General features: G+C 40.4%; 1 protein-coding gene and 1 long non-coding RNA gene across 2 annotated transcripts in view; one reads left to right on the forward strand and one right to left on the reverse strand.

The window, feature by feature from the left end:
• Positions 1-1,902: 1,902 nt before the first annotated feature.
• LOC311159675 overlaps positions 1,903-13,345 on the reverse strand; it is a 44,660-nt gene continuing 33,217 nt past the window's right edge. Inside the window, exons 2-5 of the long non-coding RNA XR_014616526.1 lie at positions 12,702-13,296; positions 11,490-11,638; positions 3,582-3,705; positions 1,903-2,750 (exon numbers count right to left, since the gene is read on the reverse strand). This is a non-coding gene — a long non-coding RNA (uncharacterized lncRNA). The remainder of the gene's footprint in view (positions 2,751-3,581; positions 3,706-11,489; positions 11,639-12,701; positions 13,297-13,345) is intronic.
• LOC311159554 (neuropeptide Y receptor type 6-like) lies at positions 8,918-10,036 on the forward strand (the record flags this gene model as incomplete). Its single annotated transcript, XM_084215695.1, has 1 exon — positions 8,918-10,036. One exon carries the CDS (start codon positions 8,918-8,920, stop codon positions 10,034-10,036), a length of 1,119 nt encoding a protein of 372 aa, XP_084071821.1.

A 13,345-nucleotide genomic window follows, 5' to 3' on the forward strand; every position in this document is an offset into this window, starting at 1 on the left:
TTCACAGGGAGCATTGCAAAAATGCAACAGCACCATGAGCATTCCCAGCCTGGCACTTTGCTTTACTTACAGGTACAAAAACTTCTGAAAGGTCTGCAGCTGTCCTTTGAGAGCTCTTGCCTTTTTGGCAAAAGTTTCTCTTTCACTCTGTTCTGCTGTTTGCACTTTCATCTGCATTAACATCAAACCTGTCATCTTACTTTGGAGACTTTCATGAATTAGTACTGATCAGGAAAGGGGTTTTCATTGAAAAAAATTTAAAAATATTGAGAGGCAACTAGATAGACTTTTACCCCCCCTAAAGTCTGAACATGACACTCCTCAGGATAAAAATCTAAAAATCTCTGCCTTGTGTAAATTCAGATGGGGAATAAAACACTACCCCTTTCTTGTATTTGCTTAATGCAGAAGATAACCTACAGATAAAAAGGTAACAGAATAACCCACAGCTACTATTTCTTCAGTAAGTAGTATCAAAGTTTATCTGTTAAACAAAATCTTCCTGGAGTCCTTTTTAAGGGGAGTTTGCTGAAGAAAGAAACACACCTTTGTGAAGGGTGAAGTGGAAAGTCATCAGAGAATTGAATTCACATCCTTTTCTTTGGATTTAAGTTACCTCTTTTCCTTAAACCCTGCCCTCCCTCCCGTTCCCTCTGAAGTTCAATTTCTCTTTTCCTCTTTCATCTTTTCCCTCTTCTTTAATAATTCATTGTTTCCTTTCTTCTCTTTCCTAAAATTGTATATAAAAGCTGGCCATAATTTGAATTGATGGAATGAAAGTAAGGCAGCAAAATACAGTCTCAAAAGTCAGGATTCTTGTGGAGGATCAAAGAATGTAGTGATGCTGTCACAGATGTGAGAGGGGAGAATTTTCGCTGTATCTTAGTCTGAGACAGACCAGGATCCTAAGTTGTGCCAAAGGAAGACCCGGAGCCAGCAACAACCTCAGCCACACTCTGATCTTTTTCACCCGTAAAATTTTCATTATGTATTTTCCAATTAAATTAAAATCTACTTGCTTTTATTTTTTTCCCCTTAGCTATTCCTAGACTCCAACTCTTTCTCATACCACAGAACCCCTGTGGGGTGGGTTTGTGGTGCTTTTGCATGACTGATGTTAAACTTTGTTGGAACACAGCAGGAAGAGCTGAGCTCTGAAGCTCAGTAAGTACCTGCCTGAAATTAGCTGAAAGACATCCATGCTATTAAAGAAATTTTAAATGAGGTGGTGTGAAGTAAGACTTTCCAGACAGGAAATAGCCATCTAGAATTCCTGGTTTTAATCCAGAAAATCAAAACGCTGTTCCAGTTTGAAACATGCTGGAAAATTGAAACAGACTGAGATTAATGGGAAAAACCTTTTGATTACTTAAGTATTTCTTAATTAACAATTAAGACCCTGAAAGATGTCATGCCTTGAGAGCAGCAGGGTTTGGTGCTCACAGTGGTGTTATGAAAATGCTCTAGAATGGGAAAGATCAAACCAGAAATACAAATTGCCATATTCCCCCCAGTCCGTGAGCTATGGAAATAATTAATTTTTTGGCAGAGACGACTTTGGTAAAAGTGAGTTGGAGAAGTTCTAGAAAACTACAAATAATTGAATCAGGGTTTGGAAAGTGGAATCTATTATAAAATATGAATTTATGCAGTCACACTCCTATTACAATTACTCATATATCTTATCTCTTTTTTCAGTGAGAAAAGTAACTTGGCTGACCCAAAAAATTAAGATGCTAACCTTCCAGCCAGGGAGTTTATTCATCTCCATCTCAGCTCTATGCCAACTGAATAAGGTCCAGAAATTAGCCAACAGTTCATGGCATGACACAATTTTTAAAATTAATATGTTATTATAAGTAACTCATTTATAGTTATATCAGATTTTTAAACAGTTGGCTTTTCATTCTAGTCATGAGCTAATTGAGAATAAAAATTGAGACCAGGCATCAAGGATATTGCAAGGTGTCCTTTAGAGCTATGCAATATAATGGAGTAAAACCTAAACTCCAGGTAGTGAACATTAACTGGTTTTTTGACAATTATTTCCAATTAGGAAAAAACCTCTGGGTCATGCATCAGGGCTTCAACTTACACATGTACATCCATGGAGAAAAAGTCCCAGTGCATACTTAGCTGTTGCTAGTTTGGTCACATTATGAGCTATTTACTGAGAATCCCTTACTGGGGTGTTGATCTCTCCACAGAACAGGAAGATGTGAGGGGAGTGTGTTTTTCCTCTATCACAGCATATTATCTTACTTTCATGGCATTAACCAGCACATTCATCACTAACATATGAGATTTCCAATTATTCTTATTTACTTTTCTATGCCTCTTTGAAGTGCAATGAAGAACAGTATTTATTAGGAAGCAATAATCCAGGAGAGAGATTTACAGGTGTTGTTTGATAAGAAGTTCAACATGAACCAGCAAAGTGCATTTGAAAAATCTGACCTTGTCCTGGGCTGCATCAGGAGCAGTGTGACCAGCAGGATGATGGAGGTGGTTCTCCCTCCCTACTTCACTCTTGTGAGACCCCACCTGCAGTGCTGCCTGCAGCTCTGGGCTCCCATGTGAGAAGGATGTGGATGTGCTGGAGCGAGTCCAGGGGAGCCATCAGGGCGCTGCGAGGGCTGGGGGAGCTGGGAGTGCTCAGCCTGACAAGAGAAGGCTCCAGGGAGAGCTCAGAGTCCTTCCAGGGCCTAAAGGGGCTCCAAGAGAGCTGGAGAGGGACTTTGGACAAGGACCTGGAAGACAGGACAAGAAGGAGTGGCTTTGTCGTGACAGTGGGCAGAGTCAGGTGGGAAGAAATTTGGGAAGAAATTCGTGACTGTGGGGGTGGTGAGTCAATGGAAGAAATCACCCAGAAAAGCTGTAGCTGCCTCATCCCTGGAAGTGTCCTGGAAGTGACTTCCATCCCTGGAAGTGTCCAAGACCAGGATGAATGTATCTTGGAACAGCCTTATCTAGTGGGAGGTGTCCCTGCCCACTGGAACTGGGTGATTTTGAGGTCCCTTCCAACCCAAACCAGTCTGTGATTCCATAACCCTTCAGAGATGTTACAGGTGTCTGAACCAGATCTTGGCCAATCTGCTGTTAAAGAATTCCTTCATGTGGGAAGCTGAGAAATTGTACATGAACATCTCTACTAAATCTTGCTTTCTGAAGAAGGAGGCTGCAACAGGCAGAAACAAGGACTGCTGCACAGGTACGTAGGAGAAACAACTAAGCAAAAGCAAAAATTTAGAGTGATCAACCATCAGCAAAGATTCCTGCTGGCCAAGGAATCATGTAAATGCCAGAGCAAAAGGCGAACTTAGAGAAATTGAAAGTTATTTTCCACCAAGGCTGTCGCCAATGCTACACAAGTTATTACAAACTTTAAGTTTAAAAACCTATTATGGCACTTCACCTATCACTTAATACTGAGCAATTTAGAAATGACAAGACCATTGATAAAAAGTAAATACAATTCTGCTATCCATTAACCTTTTTTGCAAACAGCTGCTCCAGCATTTGGCTGAAAAATGCCTTGTGATCTCTCCTCCAGAGCCATGGGTCCCACTCATCATACATACCTTTGACATCAGGATTAAACACGCCAGGAGCAGCTCCACCCACAAGCCTCTGATGCTGGATGGGATCCAATTCCCAACAGGTTACAGCACAATTAAATCCACATGAGGCAGCAGGTTGCTACAACTGTAAAAACCAATGGATCATATGTTAAAGACCCCACTTATTCCACAAATGAAGGACTGCATGCAGAATTATATTGGAAACAGAAGCATGTGTAAATAAGCAAAATGACCTTTGAAATTTAGAAATAGAATCAGAACATCTTTTAATTTTATTGACTTATTTGCTTCATAAGTAGATATGCATTTTTATGGCCTGTTCTGATGCTTATCTATCACATTGCATGTTCAGGTCCTGATTAACTTCCTGGGGTTACACTACAACCAGAAGCAGAATTTCTAAAGTACTTTGGCAAAGCTTTGTTTTTATAGTAATTCTGACATAATCAAACCCAGTAAGCTCTAGAAATGCTTTAGAAAAATATATTCCCATTGCTTGATTGCAGCATTTTTGGTTAAAATATCAGAATTTCCAAACCACACCTAGAAGAAAAAGCACTGGGTTAAACTAAAGAAAAGGAAGTTTTATGGGGAGGTGTTAAGGCAGTCTTCCTAGCAGTCAATTAGGCACTTGAATCCAAGATCTCCACAGATGGTTAAAAACCCATCTGGACAAACACATCACAAATAGACTCAAATACATGAAAAGCTGGATGTTCATCTGGTCACAGGGTCACAAAGGCTCTTTCCACCCTGCACCTATTTTATTCAGATACTATAGAATGACAACCAACTATATTTTTAGATAATTAGTTCTGAATTGTACTTCAGTACAGCATCAGTATTGCTCATCCCAAAAATCCTACTGCTTTTTGAAAAACCACTCTCTTAAAAAAAACTGACTGAGATACTGGAAGTTAAGTGGACCCAGGTAAAAATGCAAGAGTTTATACAGCAACTTACCATATGGCAGGTCCTAAGAAAAGCAGTTCCTTTCCCACTCCATAAATGTTCATCCTAAACATTTAGTGAATATTTAGCTGAATGCTTATTTTTATAAATATGTGTCAACAAAACATATGGACTCTTACTGAAAAAAAACTAAGGAAAATAAAGCCCCTTTTCACTATGTGCTAGTGCAGTGTGCCAATCCTTGCTTTTCGGGAATACTGGTTTTATCTGAGGAGTATAAGCTAAAATATCGATTTATAATGAAAATCTGATTATCTTAATTGCTATAAAGCATATGATACACTTAATAGGATGTGCATGCCCTTTCCAAGTAGGTTATTGTATTGCTGTATCAGTTAAGAAAGCAATATTCCATCTGCAGATGTTTATGTATGAAATCCTGCAGAGGGAAAACATTTGAACTACAGAACAGATTAAATAATTGAAAATGAAATTGCCTGATAAGGTGTTTGACAGGGTGGAGGGAAGCAGCACAGTGGAGGAAAATCCATCCCCATGACTACTGGTCCTTCCTCCTCCCTGCTCGCTGCTGTTCGTCTCCTCTTGGATTCCAGAGCTGGTTTATTCCTCAGCAGCCTTCCTACAGCCTGGCAGCCTCAGTACTGCTGCAAAGTGGGGATCTGTGCTTTGTTTCAGACAGAAGAAATGAGAGTTTAAGTGTGGCTTTAGGAGACATGGCTTTGCTCTGGATTCTTTTATACAGAAAGAAGATGTGCTTGCTGGCTCTGAGGGAAAAGAAAAATTGTTAAAGCAGTGTGGATATGACTTGAATTTTTCATCAGGTAAGAAGTCAGAAAATCAATAGAACTATGACAAAAGTTACTGAAATGTCTTTTAAAGCCTTATTTTATTCTTTACAATTTATATTTAAAATTGAATGTAAATTTTCCTCCACATTTTATCTGTGTAATACTTAGGAACTTAACAAACAATGTTTGTAATTGAAAGAGTTGTTGGTCACCTTGAAAGGATGGGACTGTTCATCTTTAGCATAGGTAAGAAAACACTTAAGAAAGAAAGCTTTTCTAAAACTCATTTTATTTTAAACCTTTCTTTTGCTTATGAGTATTTCAGTAATGTTTCTGCAGATAGAGGAACGAAACAAGACTGGGGGTTTATAATATCTTACAGTGTTAAAGTCTTACCATAGTAGAGAATCTTTTCCAAAATGCATGGATTAGAGCTTGAAGTAATTAGTTCTTTTTGTTAAACACTTCAATTCTGGTATCAGCTGTAGCTGTGATCCAAGGATGCTGATTCCAGTAACATTTATTAGATTTAAAAATGCCAGTATGTATTGCAATATAGTTCAACATGCTGTAGTAAATACTAGAGTAACTTATTTTTTAATGCTATGAATACTCCAGATGTTTACCAAGACAGGTGAATTTGTTTTATTGCCAAGGAAATGTTTAAATTGCCTCACAGAACGGTGTGTACTAAAGACTGCACTCTAAGTCCCAGCACAAACCAAAGAGTGAAAAGAAATTGCAGAAAAGAACAGGACAGTGTAGCTGGAGAGTGTGCCTAAAACTGATATAGCAGGTGAACTGTTTAGATCAGTGCAGGGACATTTCCCAAACTGAAAATGCCAGAGAAGCCCTAGCATCCTGAATCCTTGGGAGAGCACATTCAGAATTTGCTATCAAACTGTGTTGTGCATCCATGGAGAAATAAACAAGCTTAGCAAATAGTGCATAAAATATTACAAACTTGGCTCAGCCTCATGGCCTTTGAGTCCCCCACAGCTTCTCCTGCTCACATAAAAAGCAGGGAGGAGCAGAGTTTGTCTTTGAAGGCATCAGGTCTGTGCCAGCCCGGTGGACACCACTGGCACTGCAGAGAAAGATCAGATCACCCCTGGGCAAAGCAGGCTTCAGATCCTCACACTTGTGAAGTGGCACTGAATCTCACTGGGGCAACAGCTGCCAATCTGCCATTAGTGCCTCTGTCCTTCCAGCAGGAGCATCCCTGGGCGTGAGAAGCCCAGCCAGGCAGCCAGGGCTGCCCCAGGGACAGGGGGGTGACAGGGCACTCCTGGAGGGGCTGCTGCCCAGCCACACCAGCAGGTTCTGCATGTGCCACAGTCCTGGCCTCAGGAGCAGAGGAGTTTGTGGGGCACACAGTGGAGCAGCCAGCTCTTGCTCTTGCCCTGCGCAACTAGGGACACCCGCAAGGGACTGCAAAATCTATCAGAGCCTCCAGACTGCCACAGGTTTTGCAGCAGGATTGTAGAGTTTTCCATGTCATTTCCCATTGATATAAGGTCTCCTCAAGCCAGGTGTTATAAACTGTTGGAGATTTGTATCACACCCAAGATGGCTCAGCTACCTTAGAAGGCATAAAATCAGCAGGATGGCTTCTGTGGTAGTGTTGGAAACAGAAAAGCTTTAGTAAAAGGCAAAATAACAAAACTACAGGAAAAAACTGAGCCAGGGGCGAGAGGTTCTTGCTCCTGGTCAAACACCTTTGTGTTTGTGATTATTTTCTTTGTTTTCTTCTTTTTCTAGTAAATTGCTTAGGTGAGACTTTTTAGCTCCTGTCCAATTGGCTATCCTTAACTTTAAAGTGAAGTCCCCAAAGTCCTATGAGGTGTCTTTTTACCTAATTGAGGAGAGAAACTTCTGAGTTTTTTTTCCTTTTTAAGGAGACAAAATTTTGTCACTCTGTCAACAGAGAGCACATTCCTATACTCCAATATAGCTTTAACCAAGTCAGGTACATTCTTTAGGGAGACTACAGGGTTTGATGCTATCCCTGACCACAGTTCAAGTCATTTTTGGGACATCAGGGCCACACAGAGTCAATATATCTACAGCCACTTCCACATGATCAAGCTGATTGAAAAGGGTATTTTAATCAGAAAGAGAGTGGTAGTGGATGCTCCAGAGGTGAGCATGGTGTTTTTTGGAGTTTTTTTAGGATCCTAATTTGAAGCACCCAAACTTATGTCAAACAGAAGTATCAGGATAAAGCCGTCCAGGATATAACTCTGGCTGGAATATTCTTTGAATGTCTGTGGGAAAACAACTACAGAATCATAATTCCAGTTTAACCCTGGATTTAGTGTTTAATTTTGCACTGGCAACCAAACTTTTAAGAATCCTTACTAATTAAATAATGGCAATCATTTCTGTGAAAGGCTGACAAATCTTCTACACATGAGCAGATTTTTTCTAGTAATAATAAAACATCCACCTATTCCTTCTTCTTTTGTGTATCCTCTAACTTCCCACTGCTTCTTCATTCTCCTTTCTCCACAGGCTCTCAACACCATTCTTCACTAGGGGTGAAGAATGATCTCCTTCCAGCTAGTTTTCCAGTAATTTCACAGGGGAATTAAGGTGAGTTAAACTTGAGTTTTGAAAGATATATGTGTAGAACATATATCCATTACCCATTTTTAAATTTAAAAATAACTCTTTTCATACTTAGCTTTTCCTTTCCCAGGATGGAGCTAACCTCTTTCTGGCCAGAAAGCTGGTGAGCCTTTAAACTAAGTTTTGCACTCAGTGAGAAATTCAAACCCATCAAGATGTTATGTTGAACCTAACTTTTCCTATTAATATAAGATTTAAAACCACAGAACTGTGCTAATATCAGATTTTTTTGCTTGACTCCTATTTAAGTTAGAGCTGAAAGGGGAGTAATTTTCTGTATAACTACAATAGCTTTATTTTGTTTACATTTTTCTCAGGTTAGATTTTGGAAAAAGGACCTACTACCTTCAATGCATCAGTAGAACAGGAAACTCCCTTTTAGATATCATTCATAGATGTTGTGAATGCCATTTGAGCTCAAGCACACATAACTTTGATTAATTCAGGAGGATTGAGTGTATTAACTCACATTGCTTTGTAGTTCTAAAGAAAATCTAAGTGTGATGTCTAAGCTAGCAGAGTGATGGCAGGACCCAATTCTTCTTTTCTGGTAATATAAAAGCAACAGATTATCCTCATTGGAATCCATTAAACCTTCTTAAATCTTCAGCAGAGACAGATCTTAGAATACTCTATTCTGAAAAGCAAACTTCATCCACAACTGGTAAAAGAGGATTTGTGTGAAAGTGTCTGTACAAGTTCAGTCAGAGCTGCTATCACAGCTGTTTCTTGTGCATCAGTTATAGATCTGTAGCACTGTCAGTGGAGGACCCCAGAGAGGTGACATCAACCTCCTTCCACAGGGATACATAAACCCACTAAAAGCCATCTGCCTTTCCAGTACTCTAATTAATCATGGTAGATCTGCTCAAAACTTTAAGGACACTGACTACAACCCACAGTACTCACTGCTTTGAAAATCTCCATGCAAAGTATGTTCTAAATAATGCAAAGTTTTGTCCATAGGTTGGAAGATGCTTCAGGATGGATAAAGCTGTTCAGCACCCCAGCGAGATCCTGAATCAAACTATCTCTAACATTAGCCTCTCTCAGTTCTTGAACTTTGATACATGCCACCTTTCCTCCCTTGCAGAATTCTTGCTGATTACAGCTTACACGCTGGTTACACTAGTGGGGCTTGTTGGAAATCTTTGCTTAATTGTTATAATAAAGAGACGGAAAGAAGCTCAAAATGTCACCAACATTTTGATTGCCAACCTCTCTTTATCAGATGTCTTGATCTGTATCATGTGCATTCCTGTCACAGTGGCATATACCTTAATGGACCACTGGATATTTGGGGAAGCAATGTGTAAAATAGGCTCTTTCATACAAAGCCTGTCTGTCTCAGTCTCCATTTTCTCACTTGTACTCATTGCTGTCGAGAGATATCAGTTAATTGTGAACCCACGTGGCTGGAAGCCCAATATTTCACATGCTTATTGGGGAATTCTTTTTATCTGGGGGCTTTCCCTCATCATATCCACTCCTTTTTTAGTATTCCACCAAATAACAGATGAGCCCTTCAAACACTTGTCTTTCCACAGTGATTTCTACAAGAACAAGGTGGCTTGCATCGAGGCGTGGCCGTCTCTTACAGAGAGGCTGATTTTCACCACTAGCCTGCTGGTTTTCCAGTACTGCTTCCCACTGGGCTTTATTTTTATCTGCTATCTCAGGATATTTGTGTGTCTTCGAAGGAGACGAGGTAAAATAGACAGGATGAGAGAGAATGAGAACAGGCTGAGTGAAAACAAAAGGATCAATATGATGCTGGTATCAATCGTGGTGACCTTTGCAGCTTGCTGGCTGCCTCTCAATATATTCAATGTGGTTTTTGACTGGAACTACGAGGCACTAATGAGCTGTAATCACAACCTGGCATTTACAATCTGCCACCTTGTGGCCATGATCTCAACATGTATCAATCCCATCTTTTATGGATTTCTGAACAGGAACTTTCAGAAGGATTTGGTGGTGTTAGCTCACCACTGCAGGTGCTCAGCATCACAAGAGGAATATGAAAATATTGCCCTTTCAAACCTGCAAACAGATGCATCTAAGGGGTCTCTGAAGTTAAATAATCCCCATGTTGATATATAAAATAATCTAACGCAGTTTCCAAAATTCTGTATTTTGCTGAAGATGGCCTTTTTCTGCAGGTCTTAGTCATTTTACCACCAGGTTTAGAGGAAGTCTTTGCCATTTAGTTCAGCAAAACCAGGATTATGCTCCCATAGGCATAGTCTTAACAGATACTTTATGATAGTATTAATGCTAGTAAAACCACTTCCAACAGCCCTAAAGATCAATCATAGTAAATTACAAACAGTATTAACATCTTAGTTTTTTCTAATCCACAGTTTCCAAGTCACTGGCATGCTACCTTAACTCCAATAAAAATGTTTCCATTTCAGCCACTGATGGGGATGTCCTTCCGAAACACCTGGCTTCCCCCAGATAAACCCTGAACACTCTGCTGGTCCCAACTTCAGCAGCCTTTCACACACTGTTTTCTGGCATTTGTATTTTCCAGCCCTACACCACTGCCCTCCCTGAAGAATCTGCAGTTTAGAGGCAGTTCACACTGTTAGGAAGGTCCTGGAAGTTATCCTAAGACTCCACCACCTTCCTTTCAGCCCCCTCATGCAGTTTGCTTTGGCTTAGTACCAGTTCAGCCCAGAAAGTGTATTTTAACAAGGCAAAAGGCTAGAGCTGGACTTTGTTTTTTTAATGAACATTAAAGCAGGACCCATTTGATGTACTGCAAGTTTCACTCAGAATGATGTTGTTCAAGATGAAATATATATTTAGCATTTCTTCTAAAAGCACTGCATTCTCCAAAGCACCACTACAGATCTTTGTTTTCTCTCTTACCATCCTCACTGCTTCTTACAACAGACCTTTTAGAATCTCCATTATCAAAATAACCCACTATGAATTCAGAGTAAATTTTGTTTTAGCTACTTACTCAGATTTCTCTTTCAGTAGAAAATTAGGTTTGCATTTTAATTTCAGCAATATTTTCCCCCACACTTCTGCACTAGCAAGAGGGCACACTTGAGCAGATGTGGTCATTTCTGTTCACATAAACACCATTTCTGTGTTTGAAAGTAGTCTCTTTTGTAACACAGTGCAAAGAAGCCTAGAGGGATAATACTGAACACACCCTTTTTTTTTTTAAACTAAAACATTTTTAAAACCACTTTCCAATGTGGCCATAAAAAAAGTAGCCAAACTACTTCTTCATCTGTGATATAGGGGCAACATAAATAATCAGTTAATATTGAGCTGTTTAAACACTTAGAACACTTTAGTCCAAAAACTCACGATGCTTCCTCTTGTTCAAATTAAATACAATTAATTACTTATACTGATAAAGCCTCTTCTATTTTTTCTTCTGAGTTTCAAAACCCCTTGTTCTAACATTTGCACATAAGGTTCCTTGTAAAGTACTCTCCAACTTTAGCAATTTATTAATGCCCCACTTAAGCAAAAAGAATTCACATTCAAATTTCAGTGAGCTCCTTGATGACTCAGCTGTGAGGAAACTCACCTTAAGGCTGTGAAGTTCTCTTGCAGAGGGAACACTGCTTTCCAGTTCCTGAAGGGCTTGGGCACAGCTCTCTTGTTCCAGCATTAGTTCAGACTGTCTGCAGCAACCTGCTCATCAGAGGAGCTCTGCCACAAGAGCCTCAGCAGCTCCTGCAGATACTCAGATTTGTTAAGTGCCCCCTGATCCACGCTGAGATAAAAGAACTCAGTGAAATCTCTTCGTGTCTGAGCCCTTAGAAGTCAAAAGGGCAGCCCCATCACAAGAGCAAGACTGGCAGAATTAGTGACATGGTAATCAAGTATCTGACTGATAGGTATGGATTAGCTGTGGCAGAATTTAGGTTTTTTTTTTTTTATTAAATCAAATATCATGCATTTGGAATCGATTACACAAACCTTAACACCTGCCTTGTGCATCATAGAAAAGAAACCAGGAGACAGCTAAATACCTAGAAAAGGCCAAGGATCAGACTGCTGAGAGTATCTCAGATTGAAGTTCACTTCTGTGAACTTCCACCCAGCTCACTGGGCTGCCTTTATTGCTGATGCACACCATCTGTGTGCTCAGCACAACAGGCATTTCATGGAGCTAAGAGCAGTAACTGCAGTCAAAGGCACTGGGGCTGTGCATGGTCAGAGGGGCTGGGCATGGAGCTGCTGCTCTGCCCACTGAGACTCCTGGGTAGCAAAGTGATTCACTGTCTTCATTGCACCTGGCTAAACTGAGAGCAAATCTGACCCAGGAACTTCACTTTTCTTGGGGATCCCAGTATCTGTATTGAAAACCATCTACTCCTGTCAGAAGGTCATTTCCTGAGCAGTGTTTTAACAAATGCTGGTGTCACACCTGCCAAAGGCTGGGCTATCAACTGTATTTCCCTGGGTTTGGAACACAAATCTCTATCACCATCTTCCTCAAATTTAAGTACACTGTTTACAGCTTCAAGACCCATGCTTAAAGCATTTTACAAGCACATGACATTCACAATTTATTCTAATTTATTAATACTAGCACAGCAGTTCAGATTACTCTCATTGGCAAATGTCTCAGGCAGTATTTAAAGTTTGAATCAGGCCCAGCTGAGATTCCCATGTGTGAGCTTGGCCAAAGTGGCTCCCATCCCATCCCATCCCATCCCATCCCATCCCATCCCATCCCATCCCATCCCATCCCATCCCATCCCATCCCATCCACAAGCCCAGGTGTGCCTACTTTTCCAGCAGAGGTGGTTTTAGTATCATGTCCCAAGTGGTTTTAAAACAGCCATGAAATGAATTCTGGTTCAGATGGTGTGATGCTGATGGAGGGTCTCTCTGCTGTCTCTCCATAGAAGAGCTTGGGCCGTTTGTATTAGACAGGCAAAAAAAAAAAAGAAGATTGCCATCACTTTTTGTAATAGCAATTGTCTACTCCTGACATCCTGATCAGAGTTAAGCACTCATTTTTTCCTTCCAGTCTGAAATGCTTGGCATAAGAGGGTTCTTCATTAGCAGGTGGGAGCTCTCTGAGCAATGACACTGCTTCAGAATCAAAAGTGAACAATAGTACTTGTGCCTTGATTTCTCTTCATTTCTTTCTCACACTTTCAATTGACTCAAGTGTTGATGGATGCTCCATTTCTGTCCTGAGCATTCAGTCATCAAGCATCTCTCCTCAGAGCTGCACTTGTGGCAATCATTGTTAACAGAGCAGAGGATCCTCGCTGTCTCCGACGTCGCCCTCAGCGCCGCACATTCTCTCCCTCATCCACTGCCTCCCTGTGCATCCTGGTCCTGAACTTCCAAGCAAGTCAGGAGGAGCCAATTGACTGTGACAGGAATAGGAACAAAGAGTAATTACCTGTTTTTAAAACATAA

Source organism: Fringilla coelebs, assembly GCF_963513975.1.
Source record: "Fringilla coelebs genome assembly, chromosome: 15".
Classification (NCBI taxonomy): Eukaryota; Metazoa; Chordata; class Aves; order Passeriformes; family Fringillidae; genus Fringilla; species Fringilla coelebs.